General features: G+C 43.4%; 1 protein-coding gene across 5 annotated transcripts in view; it reads left to right on the top strand.

The window, feature by feature from the left end:
* The window catches only part of pcnx1 (pecanex 1), a 372,844-nt gene that overhangs the window by 197,472 nt on the left and 152,051 nt on the right, over nt 1-23,321 (top strand). For 4 of the 5 annotated variants that reach the window (XM_086003620.1, XM_086003623.1, XM_086003622.1 and 1 more), the window contains 5 exons: nt 1,823-1,880; nt 14,107-14,321; nt 17,114-17,267; nt 17,369-17,401; nt 21,479-21,650. In XM_086003620.1, the coding sequence (XP_085859746.1) occupies nt 1,823-1,880; nt 14,107-14,321; nt 17,114-17,267; nt 17,369-17,401; nt 21,479-21,650 (632 nt within the window). The remainder of the gene's footprint in view (nt 1-1,822; nt 1,881-14,106; nt 14,322-17,113; nt 17,268-17,368; nt 17,402-21,478; nt 21,651-23,321) is intronic. The other variant, XM_086003621.1, reaches the window with a different exon arrangement.

Genomic DNA, 23,321 nt, shown 5'->3' on the forward strand with positions numbered 1-23,321 from the left:
TCCTCCCCTTCTTAAAGGGGAGTGGCCTGCTGCAGCGCGCTCAAAGAGCGCGAGTGCTGGCAAAAGAGCCTGGCACCGAGGAGAAGTGCCAGGCTCTTGGGACACAGCCGGCACAACGCGGTGGGGGGGGGTGCTCAGGAGGCCGTGGACGGCAGCACGGAGAGGTGCTGGCAGGTGGCCAGTTAAAAAAAAATGGCCGCTCAGCGCCTCTAACGCTGCAGGCAGGCCCCCCATAACCGGTCGCAAATTGCGACCAGCGTCAAAGCAGGGGGCGCTACCAAATTTCGCGATCAGGGCGGTAGCGGGGCGCTGCGCACACCGAAGACGTCATTGGTAGTGACGCAGCGCTAATGGCTAGCGCCGCCATTAACGTCCCGCTAAATTTAGTGGGAGGCGTGGCCAGTGGCGTAAAACCCACTAAGTGCCCTCTTTGGGCGCTAACGGGTGGTGCAGCCCACTGAATTTCTAGACCCTGATCTTTACCTCAGAAGCCTGTATTTCTGTTTGCAGCCTGTGTCTCTGAGGCTTTAGATTTTTAAACCCAGTATATCATGTATTAATAATATCAGTATTCTGTTCATATTATGGTGTATCTTTCTGAAATATGGTGTATTCCCTCACACCCTATCCACCATGCTAGTGATCTCCTCAAAAAATGCAACTAAATTTATGAGATGCCTGTCATCTTAGCCAGATAGTAGCACATGGCTGGAGGGGCTAAAATTAAGAGGGAAAACTCCTCAAGCATGCTTCGTCATTCTATTAAGTCATGGCTGATCCTGTACCTCAACTGAATTTACCAGCCTATTCTCGGTATCCCTTGATATCCTTACTGAATAAAAATTGAGATGCTAGTATATTGCACAGGAAGCCTCTCTTCATAACTGTAGAGAGTGAATTATTGCAGGTTATTTAACCATATGGAGTAGATGGAATCGCAGCTAAGCCCAGCTCTGTCTTTACCCAACATTGACACCTATGCATTTGTCAGGAGGAGTTGCTGGATAGCGATGAGGGACAGAAACTCCAGTTGATTTCTTTTTCCCTTCCTATTCCAGGAAGGTTCAAGGCAATTGCAGTGCTCACAACACTGCTCTGGGTAAGAACAACTAACTCAGCACAGACTAGCGATTGAACCTGGAAGCTTTCCAGTCCTTTTTAAATCATTTGTTATTGTAATTGATCATTTACTCCTAATTTGAAGGAGGGACACATAATTTCTCCAACTGCAGAGTGCTTTTGAAACTCAACCAGTCTGCATGACAGGGCAAAACAGATGGGTTGCTAATTTTCCCTTCAGGTGAGATGCAGCAGAGAGGTGACAGTGCACCATGTATGCATGTCAGAATTGAAGATCTGTCGCTCAAATACAACAACAGTTGGGATGGGAAGCAGGTCTAATCCACTTCCTCACCAAGCTAGCTGCACTTGATTGTATTTTTAAACCAGTGTGGAATATGGCTGGAAATTGTGACTGACACGGTTAGTTTGAAAGAAAGAATATGGGATGGAGCAATAGTGATGTTTTTAATCGTGCTGTCCCTCAACTCAAGGTTAGCCTGTGTTATTTACAGCTGACAGACCGACTAGCATTTCAACTGTAAAATGTTAACATGTCATCTTCTGAAGATTAAAATCTTCCTCTTATTCAGACATTCAAGCTATTTATAGTGTTGCCTAAGATTAAAAAAAAGATAACATTTGAAAATCAGCTAGACACTGACCTTTTCAAAATGTCATTTGTGATGCTCCTTCATCCAGTCACAAACCAAGGAAGATTTATACTTTTCACAAACTAATGCAGTTTTATTTCCTCTTATAGGGACACAGATTCCCATCTATCAAGCTCTACCTCAGTTAGATTTTATCCACATGATCTAGTAAGTATTTGGTATAATGCTGTATCTGCAAACAGAACCCAGGGTGGGATTACTGTTATTTTGGGGATTCTGTTTGAAATGTATGGTTACTGATTTGCTATAGAAACAGCAAATATGGGAAAGGTAGCATAGTGGTAATGTCACTGGGCTAGTAATCCAGAGACCTGAACTAATGATCGTGAGTTCAAATCCCACCACGGCAGCTGGGGAATTTAAATTCAGTTAATTAAATAAATCAGTAATGTTAACCATGAAACTATCAGATTGTCGTAAAAACCCATCTGGTTCACTAATGTCCTTTTAGGGAAGGAAATCTGCCGTCCTTACCTGATCAACCACAGCAATGAAAAAGCCAGTTTGATAGCACACAATGTACAGCTTACAATTTACATGATCTCATCTGCCTCAAGTCACTACACATAATCGAGACATCTTGCTTCTGCCCTTCCAATGTGGTTGACTCTTAACTGCCCTCTGAAATGGCCTAGCAAGCCACTCAGTTGTCACAAACTGTTACGAAACACAATAATAAGAATAAAACAGGACAGACCACCCGGCATCGACTTCAGCATCGGCTAAGGACACGGCACCCAGCCCAGTCAACCCTGCAAAGTCCTCATCTGGGGACTTGTGCCAAAATTGGGAGAGCTGTCCCACAGACTAGTCAAGCAACAGCCTGACATAGTCATACTTACAGAATCATACCTTTCAGCTGAAGGGATAATTTACAAGTTTGGGCTACCCCAGATCAGGCGTATTCCCCGGAGGTTCACCTTCAACTAAAGTTAGAGATAGCCGAATTCTATAAGACGCTTAAATGGGTCTAAAGGTTCAGGCTATCTCTCCCTAAAGGAAAGGAACGACTGAAGATGTTACCGTCCTCCGGATAGTACTTTTAATAAGTTTAACTAGACTGTAACCTTTCGGATATTATGAGGGTCCGGAATACCCCCCAGAATTCTGCAACTCCTTACAAAGAGTGTACAGAAATTGGGTTCGCGAGATTGATGCAGAAATACTCGAGACAATTCTAAAAATATATAGATTTATTTAAGAGCCGACATTCATTTAACAGCTGTTGAGTCAGTCGCAACATTAACAATTCAAAATACAAATAGCTTACATTTCTTAGAGATCCTTATTCTCAAATCTTAACTTCGTTACATTTTCACACTCTAATTCAGAATATCCACCAAAATCAAATACCTTGATTACCCGAGACTCAGACTTGTCGGCTTACACAGTGATTCTGAAGCCGAGAATCGCTTGCCCGTTTCCAGCGACTTCTGTTTTCCCATTTGAAAATCCTATCTTTTATACTTTTTTTTAGTGGTTTATTCTTTGAAGTTTTCTGCTGATGTAAGCTAATTATCTTATTCATTCTTTCTGTTGAATTCTTTCTATTCTTACTGTCAATTTAGCTGCTGCATGCATAATTATGTCTCTACCTTTACGTATTCCAAAAACTTATCATAAAACACTATGACAGTAGTCTTTATTTGATGCCATTCTTATCGAAGGTCTTTCATTCAATTCTTAATATTGGCTTAACTGGTTTTAGCAGACATCATGACTCCGTGGTGTTCCAAGTTCAATACAAAAACAAAGTAATTGCTTGGTGTGGTAAACCACTGTATACCTGTCTGTATGTGTAATGTGTATTCCACTAGGTACAGGTCTGGACATGCCTCGGCTGACTCCTCCCACTATTCCAGGTATATAAGTGACTACCTCCCAGCCCCTTAGTATTCTGGACGGGTCGACCACTCAAGACAAGACCTTCATTCCTTAGTTAATAAAAGCCTGGTTGTTACTCGCTTAACCTCAGTCTTTTGAGTAATTGATGGCGCATCACTTGGTGCATCTATTGAAGTCATATCTTCAAAGGGGGAAAAACTCAGTTGGTTGCGCCACCCATTAGCGCCTTAAGAGGGCGCTAAGTGGGGCGCAAACCAACTAGCGCCTGGGCACGGCACTGCCCACGCCTCCCACCAAATTCAGCGGGAGGTTAGTGGTGGCGCTAACCGTTAGCACTGTGCCGCCGGCGATTGCATCATCGGTGTGCGCAGCGCCCTGCTCACGCCCCGGCTGCTATCTTCAGGAGCACCCCCTGATTTACCGCCAGACGCTATGTCCGACAGGGTCAGGGTGGCGTACCTGCGGCCGGGGAGGCGCAAATTAAAGGCGAGGTGCGGGGTGGCCATTTTTGTTGTTGGCCGCCTGCCAGCGCCTGCCTGCCTCCGGAACCCGCCCCCCCCGCCCGCGCGGAGTGCCGGCTGCGCTCCAAGAGCCCGGCACTTCTCTTGAGTGCCGGGCTCTTTTGCTTGCACTCCCGATCCCTGGGGGCCCAGCTGGGCCCCAGATCGCGCTGCACAAGGCCCCTCCCCTTTAAGAAGGGGAGGAAGGCCTGCAATACCGCAGCGCAACGTGCCGCAGCGTGTGGCGTAGCGGCACGTAGCACCACGATATTCACTCGCAGCGCCCCAAGAGGGAGGCGGGGTGCCTCCAGTAGCGCCCCGCTTCCCTTTGGGGCGCAACCGACCAATTTCCAGCACGGGGGCGCTAATTTCTCTGGGGCGCTACTTTTAGCGCCCCGGTGAAGTTAGCGCCCTAAACGGGGCTATACGGAATCTCTCCCCCAAAGTGTTCTATTGGTATCATATTTACAATATGTAAATTAAAACCACTTTAACCAGGGTGTTTACTTGTTTTCTAGCTATCTTAGCTGGTTATATTACCAGACTTCGGGACTCCATATTTCAAGCTTAACATAAAACCTATTTGACCAGCAGGTGTTTCTTTTACTTGATGTCATCTTTTCAAAGGCACATGCCTCTTTTAATATTCTGTTTCTGTTCAACGTGTTAGTTTATAACACCTTACTTGGGTCATTCCATTGTGTTTCTCCTAAACTTCAGACCTTTTGGAAGCGCCAAACTGCTATTTCAATAGGGTCATTGTTTTAGTATTAACAATCAATTCCCATTTCAAAGCTTGTTGTGTTTACAACTTGTGTTATCAAACCATCCCATCTCAGAAGCCTGTTTTCTGTTTGCAGCCTGTGTCTCTGAGGCTTTAGATTTTTAAACCCAGTATTTCATGTATTAATAAATATCAGCAATCTGTTCATATTATGGTGTATCTCTTGGAATATGGCTTATTCCGTCACACAGCCAATGTCCCAAACTCCTCCTCCACCATCGCTGGGTATGTCCTGTCCCACTGGCACCAGTGGCGGCACTGTGGTATACAATCGGGAAGGAGTGGCCCTGGGAGTCCTCAACATTGACTCCAGACCCATGAAGTCTCATGGCTTCAGGTCAAGCATGGGCAAGGAAACCTCCTGCTGATTACCACCAACTGCCCTCCCTCAGCTGATGAATCAGTACTCCTCCATGTTGAACACCACTTGGAAGAAGGACTGAGAGTAGCAAGAGCACAGAATGTACTCTGGGTAGGGGACTTCAATGTCCATCACCAAGAGTGGCTCGGTAGCACCACAATTGACCGAGCTGGCTGAGTCCTGAAGGACATAACTGTCAGTCTGGGCCTGCGACAGGTGGTGAGTGAACCAACACAAGGGAAAGACCTACTTGACCTCGTCTTCACCAATCTACCTGTCGCAGATGCATCTGTTTATGACGGTATTGGTAGCAGTGACCACCGCAGTGTCATTGTGGAGACGAAGTCCCGTCTTCACCCTGAGGACACCCTCCATCATGTTGTGTGGCACTACCACCGTGCAAAATAGGATAGATTCAGAACAGATCTAGCAGCTCAAAACTGGGCATCCATAAGGCGCTGTGGGTCATCAGCAGCAGCAAAATTTTATTCCAGCACAATCTGTAACCTCATGGCCCGGCATATCCCTCACTCTACCATTACTATCAAGCCAGGGGACCAACCCTGGTTCAATAAGGAGTGTAGAAGAGCATGCCAGGAGCCGCACCAAGCTTAATTAAAAATGAGGTGCCAACCCGGGGAAGCTGCAACACAGGACTACATGCATGCTAAAAAGCGGAAGCAGCATGCTTTTGACAGAGCTAAGCGATCCTACAATCAACAGACCAGATCAAAACTCTGCAGTCCTGCAACATCCAGTCATGAATGGTGGTGGACCATTAAACAACTAACGGGAGGAGGCGGCTCCATGAATATCCCCATCCTCAATGATGGTGGAGCCCAGCACGTGAGTGCAAAAGACAAGGCTGAAGCGTTTGCAACCATCTTCAGCCAGAAGTGCCGAGTGGATGATCCATATCGGCCTACTCCTAAGGTCCCCACCATCACAGAAGCCAGTCTTCAGCCAATTCAATTCACTCCACGTGATATCAAGAAACGGCTGAGCGCACTGGATACAGCAAAGACTATGGGCCCTGACAACATCCCAGCTATCATGCTGAAGATTTGAGCTCCAGAACTAGCCTCGCCTCTAGCCAAGCTGTTCCAGTACAGCTACAACACTGGCATCTATCCGATAATGTGGAAAACTGCCCAGATATGTCCTGTCCACAAAAAACAGGACAAATCCAACCCGGCCAATTACTGCCCCATCAGTCTACTCTCAATCATCAGCAAAGTGAAAGAAGGTGTCATCGACAGTGCTATCAAGCGGCACTTGCTCATTGATGCCCAGTTTGGGTTCCGCCAAGACCACTCGGCTCCTGCCCTCATTAGAGCCTTGGTCCAAACATGGACAAAGGAGCTGAATTCCAAAGGCGAGGGGAGAGTGACTGCGCATGACATCAAGGCGGCATTTGACCGAGTGTGGCATCAAGGAGCCCTAGTAAAACTGAAGTCAATGGGAATCGGGGGTGGGGGGAGACAGTCCACTGGCTGGAGTCATACCTAGCACAAAGGAAGATGGTTGTGGTGGTTGAAAGCCGATCATCACAGCCCCAGGACATGGCTGCAGGAGTTCCTCAGGGCAGTATCCTAGGCCCAACCATCTTCAGCTGCTTCATCAATGACCTTCCCTCCAACATAAGGTCAGAAATGGGGATGTTCGCTGATGACTGCACAGTGTTCAGAGCCATTCACAACTCCTCATATAATGAAGCAGTCCATGCCCGCATGTAACAAGACCTGGATGACGTTCAGGCTTGGGCTGATAAGTGGCAGGTAACATTCACGCCACAGAAGTGCCAGGCAACGACTATCTCCAACAAGCAAGAGTCTAACCACCTCCCCTTGACATTCAATGGCATTACCATTGCCGAATCCCCCACCATCAACATCCTGGGGGGTCACCATTGACCAGAAACGTAACTGGACCAACCACAAATACTGTGGCAACAAGAGCAGGTCAGAGGCTGGGTATTCTGCGGCGAGTGTCTCACCTCCTGACTCCAAAGCCTTTCCACCATCTACAAGGCACATGTAAGGAGTGTGATGGAATACTCTCCACTTGCCTGGATGAGTGCAGCTCCAACAACACTCAAGAAACTCAACAACATCCAGGACAAAGCAGCCCGCTTGATTCGCACCCCATCCACCACTGTAAATACTCACTCCCTCCACCACCGGCGTACCGTGGCTGCAGTGTGTATCTTCTACAAGATGCACTGCAGCAACTCGCCAAGGCTTCTTCGGTAGCACCTCCCAAACCCGCAACCTCTTCCACCTAGAAGGACAAGGGCAGCAGGCGCATGGGAACACCACCACCTCCAAGTCACACACCATCCTGACTTGGAAGTACATCTCCGATCCTTCATCGTCGCGGGGTCAAAATCCTGGAACTCCCTACCTAACACTGTAGGAGTACCTTCACCGCACGGACTGCAGCGGTTCAAGAAGGCGGCTCACCACCACCTTCTCGAGGGCAACTAGGGATGGGCAATAAATGCTGGCCTTGCCAGCGACACCCACATCACATAAAACTAATTAAAAAAAATACATTGCAGTCTGGTTAACGTGGTAAAAAACATACTACAGGAAACTTTGTGCTATCCGGCACCCACGGGACCGAGCTGCTGCCGTTGCCTCAAAACTGCCGTACTCTCCAGAGTTAATGTTGAGAGCTACGGAGATTCTTATCTCCGTATTTGACAACAAACACTGTTGCTTAGCAACAGCTTCTAAACACTCGGGTGTGGCCCTAAAGCTCTGTAGCTGAAGCTGTTGCTATAGCTACAGACCTTGCACAGCTTGACTGTTCAAACAAAGCAAAAAAAACAACAAAGAATAAAAAACGGCGGCTGTTTTTTGCCGGTGGCTCCAGATTGCCGGATAGCTCACCTCCGGATAGCACAAAGTTTCCTGTAATGTTTTGAGTCAGGCCCTTCGTAAGACGCATTTTCAGCTTTGTAGCATTTGTGCTGTTTCTAATTACCTAATCCAGAGAGATGCTGCTTATCTGAACGGCAGGGCAGAGAATGTATTGATAAGAACATAAGAAATAGGAGCAGGAGTAGGCCAATCGGCCCCTCGAGCCTGCTCCGCCATTCAATAAGATCATGGCTGATCTGATCCTAACCGCCAATTTACTATCACAGAACCATCTCCTGAATCTAACAGAATTAGACACACGAAATAGGAGCAGGATCAGGCTACACGGCCCCTGGGCCCGCTCCGCTACCCACAGGGCCATGTCCGATCCGAACCTAGACTCATGTCCAAATTCCTGCCCGCTCCCCGTAACCCTTAATTCCCTTTACTTCTAGGAAACTGTCTATTTCTGTTTTAAATTTATGTAATGATGTAGCTTCTACAGCTTTTTGGGGCAGCATATTCCATGGACCTACCACCCTCTGAGTGAAGTAGTTCCTCCTCATCTCAGTTTTGAAAGAGCAGCCCCTTATTCTAAGACTAAGCCCCCTAGTTCTAGTTTCACCCATCATCGGGAACATCTTCCCCGCATCCACCCGATCCAACCCCCTCACAATCTTATATGTTTCAATAAGATCGCCTCTCATTCTTCTGAACTCCAATGAGTAGAGTCCCAATCTACTCAACCTCTCCTCATATGTCCATCCCCTCATCCCCGGGATTAACCGAGTGAACCTTCTTTGTACTGACTCGAGAGCAAGTATGTCTTTTCTTAAGTATGGACACCAAAACTGTATGCAGTATTCCAGGTGCGGTCTCACCAATACCTTGTACAACTGAAGCAATACCTCCCTATTTTTATATTCTATCCCCCTCGCAATGAAAGCCAACACTCCATTGGCCTTCTTAATCACTTGCTGCACCTGCATACTAACCTTTTGAGTTTCGTGCACCAGGACCCCCAGATCCCTTTGTACTTCAGTACTTTCCAGTTTCTTGCCATTAAGATAATAACTTGCTCTACGATTTTTCCTGCCAATGTGCATAACCTCACACTTTCCAGTGTTGTATTCCATCTGCCAAATCTCTGCCCACTTACTTAGCCTGTCTATGTCCCCTTGCAGGTTTTTTATGTCCTCCTCACTCACTACTTTCCCTCCCATCTTAGTATCATCTGCAAACTTTGATATGTTACACTCGGTCCCCTCCTCCAAATCGTTAATAGAGATTGTAAAGAGTTGGGGACCCAGAGATGAAGGGGTTATTTTATGAAGAAAGGTTGAGCAGGTTGGGCCTATACTCATTGGAGTTTAGAAGCATGAGAGGGGATTTTATTGAAACATACAAGATTCTGAAGGGGCTTGACAGGGTAGATGCAGAGAGGATGTTTCTCCTCGGGGTGGGGGGGGGGTGATCTAGAATTAGGGGGCATAATTTCAGAATAAGGGGGCACCCTTTTAAATTTGAAATGAGGAATTTCTTCTCTGAGGGTCGTGAATCTTTGGAATTCTCTTCCCCAGAGAGCTGTGGAGACTGGGTCATTGAATATATTTAAGGTGGAGATACAGATTTTTGAACGATAAGGGAGTCAAGGGTTATGGGGAGTGGGCAGGGAAGTGGAGTTGAGGCCAAGACCAGATCAGCCATGAACTTATTGAAAGGCGGAGCAGGTTCGAGGGACCAAATGACCTACTCCTGCTCCTACGTCTTATGTTCTTATTTGGATACTCAGTAACCTTTGCCCATCCAAGTAATAGGTCTACATCAGTGAAATAACGATGGCATGTGTGGGAGATCTGAAATGCACATTGTATTCTGATTTTTCCATCACCGCCATTATAATAGCATGAAGAGGCCATATTGTTGAGGCAGTAAACCCTACTGGAACATAAAGCTCTATTAAAGCACACTTCTTTGACTGTAGACTTAATTATAGCCTCTGATCACTGAAAACACACAAGTCCTGGTTAACAGTTACCCCACTCACTGAATCTAATGTAATTCTACATTGCATTACCGAATACTCTTCAAAACAGCAGCTATAACACTATAGACTAGAGGTTGACAGACTAAAAACAATCTTTTATTTTCAAATAAATAGTAATATAAAGAGTAGTAATTGGCAATTATCCAAACACCCAGTTTTCAAAGGAATTGTAATTTTTTAAGAAATTCCTGGTGATGAGCAGTTTGTCTCGGAGATATCATAGAATAGTTACAGCACAGAAGGAGGCTATTTGGCTTGTCGAGCCCATGCCGGCTCTCTGCAAGAGCACTTCAGCTCGTCCCACTCCCCCGCCCTTTCCCCGTACCCCTGCAAAAAAATTTCCTTCAGGTACTTAACAATTTCCTTTTGAAAGCCACGATTGAATCTGTCTCCACCACCTTTTCAGGCAGTGCATTCCAGATCATAACCGCTTGCTGTGTAAGAAAGTTTTTCCTCATGTTGCCTTTGAGTCTTCACAAATCTGTGTCCTCTGGTTCTCGACCCTTCCGCCAATGGGAACAGTTTCTATACTGTCTAGATCCCTCATGATTTTGAACACCTCTATCAAATCTCCTCTCGTTCTTCTCTGCCCTAAGGAGAACAACCCCAGCTTCTCCAGTCTATCCACATAACTGAAGTCCCTCATCCATGGGACCATTCTTGTAAATCATTTCTGCACCCTCTGCTTTTGTACTCTATGCTTCTATTTATGAAGCCCAGGACCCCATATGTTTTGTAAACCACTTTCTCAACCTGTCCTGCCACCTTCAATGATTTGTGCACATATACCCCCAGGTCTCTCTGTTCATGCATCCCCTTTAGAATTGTACCCTTTAGTTTATGTTGCCTCTCCTCATTCTTCCTACCAAAATGTATCACTTCACACTTTTCTACGTTAAATTTCATCTGCCACGTGTCCACCCATTCCACCAGCCTGTCTATGTCCTCTTGAAGTCTATCACTATCCTCTTCACTGTTCACTATACTTCCAAGTTTTGTGTCATCTGCAGATTTTGAAATTGTGCCCTGTACACCCAAGTCTAAGTCATTAATATATATCAAGAAAAGCAGTGGTCCTCGTATCAACCCCTGGGGAACACCACTGTGTACCTTCCTCCAGTCCGAAAAACAACCGTTCACCACTACTCTCTGTTTCATGTCAATTTTGTATCCATGCTGCCACTGTCCCTTTTATTCCATGGGCTTCAACTTTGCTGGCAAGCCTATTATGTGGCACTTTATCAAACGCCTTTAGGAAGTCCAGGTACAACACATCAACCGCAATGCCCTCATCAACCCCCTCTGTTACCTCATCAAAAAACTCAATCAAGTTGGTTAAACACAATTTGCCTTTGACAAATCTGTGCTGGCTTTCCTTAATTAATCTACACTTGTCCAAGTGACTGTTAATTTTGTCCCTGATTATCGTTTCTAAAAGCTTCCCCACTACCGAGGTTAAACTGACTGGCCTGCAGTTGCTGGGTTTATCATTACACCCTTTTTTGAACAAGGGTGTAACAATTGCAATTCTCTAGTCCCATATCTAGGGAGGATTAGAAGATTATGGTCAGTACCTCTGCAATTTCCACCCATACCTCCCTCAGCATCCTAAATGCATCCCCTCAGGCCCTGGTGACTTATCTATTTTAAGTACAGACAGCCTTTCAAGTATCTCCTCTATCAATTTTTATCCCATCCAGTATCTCAACTACCTCCTCCTTCACTGTCTATGGCAGCATCCTCTTGGTGAAGACAGATGCAAAGTACTCATTTAGTACCTCAGCCATACCCTCTGCCTCCATGCGTTGGTCTCCTTTTTGGTCCCTAATCGGCACCACCCCTCCTCTTACTACCCATTTATTATTTATAGTAGACTTTTGGATTCCCTTTTATGTTGGCTGTCAGTCTATTCTCTTATTCTCTCTTTGCCCCTCTTATTTCCTTTTTCACTTCCCCTCTGAACTTTCTATATTCAGCCTGGTTCTCACTTGTATTCTCAACCTTTTTCTGCTTCATCTTACTCTATCTCTTTCGTCATCCAGGGAGCTCCGGCTTTGGTTGCCCTACCTTTCCGCCTCATGGGAATGTACCTCAACCGTACCTGAACCATCGCCTCTTCAAAAGGCAGCCCATTGTTTGATTGCAGTTTTTCCTGCCAATCTTTGATTCCAGTGTACCTGGGCCAGATCGATTCTCAACCCACTGAAATTGTCCCTCCTCCAATTAAGTATTTTTACTCTAGATTGCTCCCTGTCCTTTTCCATAGCTAATCTAATCCTTATGATACTTTGATCACTGTTCCCTAAATGTTTCCCTACTGACACTTACTCCAAATGACCCAAGTCATTCGCCAGAACCAGATTCAGCAATGCCTCCTTCCTTGTTGGGCCAGAAACGTACTGATCAAGAAAGTTCTCCTGAACACACTTCAGAAAGTCTTCCCCTCTCTGCCCTTTACACTATTCCTATCCTAGTCTATATTAGGATAGTTGAAGTCCCCCATATATAGTTCTATAGTTCTTGCATCTCTCTAATTTCCCTGCAAATTTGCTCCTCGATATCCTTCCCACTAGTTGGTGGCCTATAGCATATACCTAGTAGTGTAATGGCACCTCTATTGATTCATATCCCAAACTAAATAGATTCTGTCCTTGACCCCTCCAGGGCATTGTCTCTGTCCAGCACTGTCATATTCTCCTTAACCAATACTGGCACCATACCTCCTTTCTTTCCTGAGCACCTTATATCCAAGAATATTTAGTATCCAATCCTGCCCTATTTTGAGCCAGGTTTCCATTATCGCCACAAGATCATATTCCCATGTGGCTACTTGCGCCTGCAGCTCACCAACCTTATTTACCACGCTTCGTGCGTTTACACACATGCGCTGTAAACCTATCTTAGACCTTCTTGTATTCTCTCTTAGCCTGACCCCACCTAATACCTCACTGTCTCTTCCTCTAGTGCGATCTGTCTCTCCCAATCCTTTTTGCACCATGTTTCGCCTTTCTAATGCTACATCCTGGTGCCCATCCACCTGTCAAATTAGTTTAAACCCTCCCCAACAGCACTAACAAACCCCCCCCCGCCCCCCGCGTGAGGATATTGGTCCCGCCTCTGTTGAGATGCAACTCATCTGGCCTGTAAGTCCCACCTCCCCCAGAACCGCCCCCAATGTCCCAGGAATCTGAAGCACTCCCTCCTGCACCATCTCTCCAGCCAAGCATTCATCTGCTTTATCCTCCTATTTCTATACTCACTAGCTCATGGCACCGGGAATAATCTGGAGATTACTACTTTTGAGGTCCTGCTTTTTAATCTCTATCTACCTCCCAAACATCTTTCTGCAGGGTCTCATCCCTCTTTCTACCTATGTCGTTGATACCGATACGGACCACGACATTCTGGCTGTCCTCCCCCCCCGCCCCCCCCGCCCCCCCCCCCAACCTCTGACATACTTGACCCTGGCACCAGGGAGGCAACATACCATCCTGGAATCATGTCTGCAGCCACAGAAATGCCTGTCTGTTCCCCTAACTATTGAATCTCCTATCACTATTCCTTTCCCAATCTTCCTCCTCTGCACATGTACAGCTGAGCCACCTGTGGTGCCGTGGACTAGGCTCTGGCGGTACTCCCCAGAGGAGCCATCGCACTCACCCATATCCTGTTAGAGAGTGAGAAGCACTCGAGGGACACCTGCACTACATGCCTGGTCCTCCTTGCCTGCCTGGTGGTCATCCATTCCCCCTCTGCCTGCATACTCTTACGCTGCAGGGGGACCACCTCCTGAAATGTGCTATCCAGCCTAATTCTGGGTTGAGCATACAAATTCACTTGCTGGAACACATCAGTTTGTTTTGCTCAAAAGAACAATTAAATAAATAGGCAGATTTTCTTCAAATCAAAGACACAGTGCAATTTTACACACTAGAATGTTTCAAGCACAGCTTTGACCTAACCCAATTACAGTTGTCTCTTCCACAGATTCGACTGAACAGGTTGTTGACAATCGATCCAGATCTCCTGGAGCAGCAGGACACTGATCTCAGCCCGGACCTACAAGATCACATACAACCGCAAGATGAGGCCCAGAAAACTAAGCACTACTACAGGTTCTGGATCCTTCCCAAAATATGGATAGGAGTGAACTTTGACCGCCTAACCCTATTAGCATTGTTTGATAGGTAAGAGGTGATAACTGCCTGAGGTGTCATAGGTATGGATTCGCTTAATGCAGCACCAAACTTGTGTGCTGCACCGTAGTACTGTCGCTGAATTAAAAATTTGTGTCACGAACTAAGGCTTGATTTTTTTTTCCACCTCCAATTTTCTATACTTTACTCCATCTTAGTCATAGAGTCATAGTCATAGAGTTATACAGCACAGAAAGAGGCCCTTCAGCCCATCATGTCTGCGCCGGCCATCAAGCCCTATCTATTCTAATCCCATTTTCCAGCACTTGGTCCGTAGCCTTGTGTGCTATGGCGTTTCAAGTGCTCATCTAAATGCTTCTCCTAGTGCACAGTTCCATGGCTGCTGGCAAACCTCTGGTTGCCAGTGTCGCGATTGGCCATTCTTTATGTGCAAGCTTAGACAGTGAGCACTAGCAGATTATTCAACCATGGCGAGCATCACAGTTCTCCAATATTGTTCTCACCTGGTAGCCGCACACAGGTGATTGGATAGTGATGAGGAATGGGAGCTCTGGCTGACTTTTTTCATATCCTGAGCCCAGGGGCAGCAAGAACATTTGGAGTGCCTAACTTAATATTAGCTAACTCTTCACAAACCGGGAATCGAACCTGGAACCTTCTGGTGTGCATGGCAGCTAATTACTTTTAATAGCTCTACAACTCCTATTCCAAAATGTAACCTGCAGGTTCAGACCAGAATTTTGTTAAGCCCTCATGAAAATCAAAAATTAGATATCTGAAGGCCACAAAACATTAACTATGAAGAATGGATATCCTATGAAATCTGGTTACTATTATGTTCCTAATTTTTCCCACATGATGCTCTTGTTCTCAAACATGCTGGCCTTAATCCGATTGAAATAAATGGTGGAAAGAGGAATTTCAGACTAACGACTTGAGCATCCCCACTATGTAATTTCGTGTCTGTGATCAACTGGAATTAAATCCAAACTGCTTAGAACCTCATGCTCTGAAGTAATTTTAAGCTATGTTTCTGTTTACAATGTCTGTTTACTGGATAAAGACAACATCAGCAAGTTGGGTACATATTGAAGGACACACTGCCAAATGTTGTTTGAACTGCTGGCTATAGCCATATAAATAGATAATTGGGTGCACTGTCTCTTACAGAATTGTCTGGTACAGTATGCAATGGCACCCTTAGAATCTATAACTTTGCCAGGGATTAGTGCCTGTTCATTAACTAGTTGATTGTGAAGATCATGAATTTTTTATGTGCCTTAATCTAGCAGCACAGTTTGTTGTGCAACAGGCAGAATGATTAAATCTGTGAAATTCATATGAATAATGCAGGGTAGTTTACTGTATCACAAAACTGGAATTATTTCATACATGACACTTTAAGCTTTCCATATATCTGGGATAGCACAGGGGAAATGGAGAAACGAGGCCTTTCTCTGCCTCGTTTTGCTGTAATGACAATATGCAATGATTTATTACTGTCATTGTCTTTACATTCTGTGTGATTTGAGCTAAATGCTTCCAGACATTTTGTGCATAGTACGTATATAGTTTGAATACTTTCTAGGTCAGTAGAAATCTTGCCGAAATCCATGATACAAAGTATATAGTTGTCAGATGGTTTAACTTTGGGAGGCCGTTTGTAAAGCCATAATTTTTTTGTTCTTGAACTTTTTGTGATGCAGTGGACATAAAGTAATGTACATAAAGCTGTATAAACAGGAGAGTGGAAAAAGTCCGCTACACTTTTGACCATTAACACCTGGATATTATATATATGGGTACATATGTTGGTGTTTTTGGGTACTTTTACATTGTGGCACGGTGTAGCCTAGGTTCCATTTAAACAACCTTCCGATGCTGCACTCCCATTTTTATATTTGAACTCTGCCGCCAGTCTCTTCCAGGCTGATTGGATCCACAGAGGAGTAGTTCTAAAAGCAGATCCAGACAGCCTCAAAGAAAAGTGTCTCTGTTCCTGTAGAAACACGATACATCAGATGATTCAGGCAGGGAGTACCATCGACTGTAAGACCCACATGCGGGAGTTGACAGCACCACAGTGATACTAGCCTTTTCGCTAGTTTCTCCTTCTCATTTAAAAATATGCCTTGCTCCTCAGCTTCCTAGAATCGGACAGTGTTTCCCAGCTGCAAGCGTGAGCAGGTAATCTCATCTTCAGGGGTTTTGGCAATGCTACCCGAGGGGAAAACCACCTCATGTTTACATGCCTGCCTCCAGAAAACAGTTTAAGAAAAGTAACCTTGGAAGACTATCATTAATATTCCAAAATATTTGATGTAAATCCCATTCACATATTACCACACCCCTCATCTGTCCTCGTGTCAAAGCAGTTGTATCTGGCTACACGTTTTAAATGCAGTGACCTTTGCTGAGATTTTGAAGCAAAGCAACAGGGTTAGTAAGCAATTGCACCTGAGAGAATCTTTTTTATTTGGCAAATCGGGATCAAAGTTACTGGTTTGCAACTTTCACAGGAAATTAGTTTGAATCCTGGAACACGATCCCCAAAAAGACAGGTAAAAATTCCAGAATAAAAATGGAACTTGGCTCCATTCAAATAACTATAAACCATGTAGACCAAGAATAAAGCTTATAGTGGAGTGGCACTTGGTTGTGTATCATCCTTTTCTGTTAAAGATGCTTGACAATAATTTACTAAAGTTACAAGCAGGCTTATGTGAAATTAGCAAATTAAATGAATCAGTTATATTTTGCATATCCAACCATTGCCTACCATCCTATATTGGAACAATAATATGTCTCTGATCTGCTCCTAGGAATCGTGAAATTATGGAGAATGTTTTGGCCATTGTTTTGGCAATTCTTGTTGCCTTCCTTGGATCTGTTTTGTTAATAGATGGGTTCTTTAAAGACATTTGGGTCTTCCAGTTTTGTCTGGTTATTGCCAGCTGCCAGTATTCACTTCTGAAGGTATGAGTTGTTTTGTAGTCACAGAATATTATTTCATATTACATGACAAAATATTAACAAATTACTAAATGAATTACAATGACGGCATTTTATTTTAATAGAGTGTGCAGCCTGATTCTTCGTCTCCAAGACATGTAAGTTTAAATAGTTTGCTCTTTGACAAAATTTTTATTTTACTTACCCAGTTATCAAAAACCCTTCATTTCAATAGCTATCTTTTAGTGGGAAAAATATAACGTTAGGCCACTGTACCCTGAAGTATATTATTTATTCTTGTTCATGGTTATAACAGCTTTACAAATGGGAAAAGCAGCTAAAATGTTGAACATCATTGGAATTATTTACAGCTATTCTCTTTAGCATAAGACAGCAGTTTTCAGTCACAGCTGCTCACAGTGACTTCTCACTTCTTTGAACTGACTCAGTAATGAGTGGTTGTATAAAATGAATAAACACATGTACAAATACTCCACACCCTACCATTGGCTCATTTGTCTTATCGGTTATTAGGTTCTTCACTGTCACTCTGAACATGGTGCCTTGAGCATCAAGTTACTTCAAAGACAGCACCAAGCCATTGTGAACATTAATTAACTAATTAAAAAGACCTATTATTAACTTAAATCAAAAAGATCACTGAAAATGCTAGAAGTACACTACAGGTACGTCAGCATCAGAAAAAAGACAGACTAATGTTCTGATGGAAAATTAACCTGTCTTTTTATAGATGTTGAAGGATCTGCTGTGTATTTTCTGTATTTATTTAATCACTAGTGCATAATTAAGTTTATTTTTTAAATGTATATTTTTATGTCTTTAGTGTTTTGCTGACATTATTAGTTTAAGTCCTGCTGATTGCCTGGCTGGAGGTTACTGAGTCTAACAGAATTAATCTGCACCATTGGAGCAATGCAATTGCTGAAGCACACTGTTTTAAAGATGGTATCTCCTGAAGTTAATTGAGCTCCCTTATGGCTAGGCTCACTGATTACTCCAAGCCATACCTGCAATAGTTTCAGCAGCATCACTGTTTAAAAAGAGAGACAGTCTCATTACACGTGTTTGACAAATCCTTTTTGTGTGCCAAACCTGAACACAGTGACCCAGTAAATGTTGTCATGTGAAAATGTCATGACCAAAATGATACTCTGGTATTCCGGTTTTCTCCCTTTAAGCAAGGATGCTTAAAAATGGAAAACAAGCAGATGTAAAAATGAATCATCATGGTACGTCATGGGCCTGATTTTTCTGTCAAAGTGACAGGCTAACGGCGCTCGCCATTATTTACCGTAAATGATACAGCAACCTTCAGGTGAGGAGCAGCTGCGCGGTTAACACGGATATCCAAAAATTGCTGTCCAAGTTGCGCCACATCACCGTTAGCTTCGCGATCATGGCCTATCGTTGTCTGCCTCACCATTGACCTGCATTGAATGGTGTGAAGTTGCTGTATTTGCGCGATAGATACAAACTAAACTCGTCACAGAAAGTTAAGTTGTCATTTCAAGTGTAAATGCCCTTTTAACGATGTGATAATTGTTAATTACTGCTGATCAACCTTTCTGGCACTGAAAATTAACTATTACAAATGTGGAGTCTCATTCCTTCAGGTATTAATTGTTGTTGGAGATTGTAAAAATGACATTTTAAATTTTCTTTTACTTTTCCTTTCTGTGTCTTTTTTTCCTCTGTCTGTTAATCCAATCTTTCCCCCTCTCTATTTCTCTTTCAGTACCTGATTTGACATTGAATTCACCCACTCTAATTTACACTTCCTTCTCAGTCCTTGCGCTGTTTATTTCTCAATCATTCAATCTGATTGGTTAAGGAGATACACAGTTGCTTGCTCTGTTTCCCTCGCTGCGCTGTTATCAGCTTGCACTTTCAGAAACTTAGTGGGCAAAAAAAGGCAAGTCTAACTAATCTCAACCAACACCACCGACTAAAAATAGACCAACTGCTTATTTATCTGCTCGCTGTTTGTGGGACCTTGCTGTGCTCAAATTGACTGCTGCGTTTCCAACATTACAGCAATGACTGCACATCAGATGTATTTAATTGTCTGTAAAGTGCTTTTGAAAGGCCTGAGGATATGAAAGGCATTCTATAAATGCATGTTCTTTCTGTATGAATTATTTCATGTATATGAAGTATAATTAATGGGGACTTAATACTCTTAAACAGTGCTACATTGTTCTCAACCATATCAAAGGCCATGGAGCAAATGTATATACTGAAGTAAAGCTGTTGTGAATACATTTCAGCTAAGAAGCTGTTACATAATTTTATTACAGTATATACCATAGGAACTCACCAGATTTTTATCAGTCTGGGACCAGGCAAATCACACACAATGGCACAGTGTCTCAAGCGTTCAGTATTTAGCATTTTTTCCTGTATTTGTTGACTTCGCTCATTATTTCTATTGATGTATACTAGTAAAGTATTCCCTGCAATGATGTGGCTGTTTTCAGTTGGGTAGCTGACGTTGCCTTTCAAAAGTAAGGACAGGAATCCCTGGCAGTGCATCTGTATTTGCAGAGATCCTCAAGAGTGTGTCAGCATTTCTAGCGAGTCCCCCAGTCAGAACAGCTTGAAAACCACTGGTTTAGATATAACTCCTTAGCTTGGCCAATCTTAGTCTCTAGTTTCCAGTATAAATGAACCCCAACACGAAACTGTCCCTAATACTTTGCACCAAATAGGGAATCTCTTGGAGACCGGCCCTAGGATTTCTGATGCAGGAAATAGAACAATGTCACCTGATGCACTGGGAGGTGCTCCTCTGAGGTTGGGACAGGCTAGACCGTTTTACTTTTCATCTAATTGTTTTATATCTGACCCTGAGAATTTGATGCTGACATATGCTATCTGAACTAGCAAAGGATTCCATTCCAAACCACCAAAATCCTCAACTTGATGAGCACAAAGTTAACTAGCTGCCAGTTGATGGCGTAAGAAACATCCTGTAATCACTAGTATACAGCAATAGAAATAATGAGCGAAGTCAACGTCCTGTGTTCCTGTAATCACTCTTGGCTTGCTGTTATAGTTAATCATTGAGCTTGTTTTAAACACAGAAACCTAGAATTACGCATATGGCATCCCATTTGACAGTCCCTTTATTAGCATAGCAACATTTGCATGGTCATACAATTAAATTTACATGATGTCATCATATTTTCATGAAATTATTTGTATGCACTGAGATCAGTTGCTCCAGCAAAGGTCAGGATTTAAATTCAATGTGTTTTTGAAGTGTTAAAATAGAAAGTTTACTAAATTGAGCATTTTTTATACAGATATTTTTTGCCTTTCTCACTGCAGCTTTTTAATCATGTCATTGCTTTGTGTGTACAAAAGGCCAGAATGTGCGTCCATTTTCTCAAACTGAGAGTGCAGTCACAAATTCCACATTTCGTTTTGTGATCTCTGGGCAGGATCAAGTGACAGTATGGGGGAATTCATTGTATATCGAAAGGTTCAATTGCCATGTGTTCTGTATTTTTCTGGGATAGCTGATCATTTCAAAATGAACATTCTGCCCCTCCCCTCCTGTTACTGGGCTGAAATCAGTATTAATCACCTCTTAAAATGGTCCAAAGTTGGTTCAAAATAGCACTTTTGGCTTATTTTTGAACAATTTTCTCTTTTTTTCTGCCCCTTCAAATATTTTGTGATAAATTTTACATTTTGGTAGGAGGAAAATATATCATAGTCGTTGGAGATTTATGTTTGGGTTAATTATACTTTTCACAAAATCTTAGGGTGCAGTTCTGTTGCCACTTTGATGTCCTTGTACAGCAGTTTCTGCTTTGTATCAACACGAAAGCAGCAACGTAACTCAGGAGTCTGGTCCTGATTTGACTCCATAACGCATCATTGTGAAACTATTTGCGGAGATGTTCTCGCATTGCTTAGTTTGACACTATGGAGTATAACTCAGTAATTGCATTGCTCAGGTAACGGATGGTCCGTGCATTCAGAACACTGAATATTTACTAGCCAGCAGTGGGGTTTTGGTTCATGTATGTAAGCCCTCATACACTCGCTTGTGTTGGGCAGAGTGTGACTTCAGCCAGGTAATACAGCAGGGATCTTGTTGGCTTTAATTTGCATTCTGCACCTGGAGATCAGTCTTTGATCAGTATTGCAATATAACCTCAACTTTAAGTGAAATAATATTTGTTGAATCTTTATTTTCCCCATAGGGTCATAACCGTATTATAGCCTACAGTAGGCCTGTCTATTTCTGCGTGTGCTGTGGCCTCATCTGGCTGTTGGATTACGGGAGTAAACATACATCAGCAACAAGATTTAAGTTGTACGGAGTGGCTTTTACCAGCCCTTTACTTTTGGCTTCTGCCAGGGATCTTGTCATGGGTAAGGAATATTGGATCAAAAGATTATTAGGATTTGGAGAAGAAAAATACTTTAATCCTACTTTAAAGATCATTTTTAAAAGGGCTACAAAACCAAGGCAAGCCTTTGAAGATTCGGTTAATGGGCCTACTGACTCGGCCTTCCAACTGAGAAACAATGATGCACATTTTGTTTTCATTTTTCAAAGTAATCTGATTGCCAACTTGTTCGCCAGCCTTCAGTGGTGCTGATTTAGTGAAAGCATGCTTCCTTTACAAAGTCTCCTCTCTGACACACAATACAATTTTATGGCTTTCTTGCTAATAGAAAACTCAGGTAAAGAGCCTTCTACTTAAAACCTGACTTGGTATTGCTCCCAAAGGAGCCATTTTAAAAGGAAATATTGATCTTTGAAAACTAAAATAATTTGTTTGCTCTCTTTCTGACTGGGGTCTTGCTGTGTATACTTCACACCAATATACAGGCTCTTAGCTCTTTTTGATGGAAAAGATTACAGTAAGGTTTGGTGTGGGAATAGGACAGCTACATGTCAAGTTTTGAACCAGACACTTGTTTTGGGATGACCGCTGAGTAATTTTGGCGATCGCTAACTGGACAGTAAAAGTTGCATTTGCGGAACTGCCTTTTCCCATGTGTACAAGTGGATCTGTTTTGCACATTTACACAATGTTTTTATTTACACACTGCAATTCATTTGACAATAGGTGGCAACCTTGTATCGGAAACCTTAAACAAAATGGTTCTAATTTCATGGATTAATCTTTGCCTTTTTTATTCTGTTATTAAACAAGTTCAAACGCATAACACCTGAACCCAAAAGAACACTTTGCCATCACTTGCTTTGCCGCAGTTTTGATATGGTGCTTACATATTAGAGTAAGGCAGATGATGAGAGAAATGTAGGTCTCTCTCTGTCAGCTGCACTCCGTAGAATAAACATTTGTGAAATTGACACGATCACGGACTCATGAAAATGGTGTCAGTAAATGTGTTGTCTGGGAAAGGGAGCTGGTCTCGGCAAAGCAAATGCAGGAGTTGGTTCTCACATTTACGCTCAAATGTTGTCTCCACTCTATCAGTTTTCTCTCCCTTACCTCTTTCCCCCCCCCGCCCCCCCCCCCCCCATCTTCTGCTTCAATATGAAGTTCTTTGAGAGCAGCCTCGGTAGCCATCACCTCTAGCAATGGGGCCTCCCCATAACACAGTGAAGCCCTACATGACCGACAAAAGTAAAGGGAGAGAGGGACACACAGAGATGCCATTCACTATATAGGAACAGTATGACATAGGCAGTGTAAAAATGCTTACAGTTGAGTAGGTAAAGTTAGTGGAATTGCTACAGTGCAAACTGAGCATAGATTAACTGGATAGAGAGAGTCTAAAGTAATGGATATAATCCAAGTTATCATTGTAATTATAGAAGATAGACCTACATTACCAACTTGGTTCTGTTAATTTCTCTGATTTTTCCTACCAGTATAGAACTCATTAGTTACTAGATGTTATGCTTGAAAAGGATCATTTGCTTAGATACAGATTAATTCCCTGTATATTCTAATGAGAAACCTGCTGGTTTACAGGAACAATATAGACTGAGGTTGCCGCTTTGTAGCCACGATTCTTAGGCACCATTACAGGAATAGCAGATGTAAGTACTTTAAACAAAAGCAG

This window comes from Somniosus microcephalus, chromosome 12, assembly GCF_052327205.1.
Source record: "Somniosus microcephalus isolate GS21.2 chromosome 12, FLI_Smic_1.0, whole genome shotgun sequence".
NCBI classification, from domain to species: domain Eukaryota; kingdom Metazoa; phylum Chordata; class Chondrichthyes; order Squaliformes; family Somniosidae; genus Somniosus; species Somniosus microcephalus.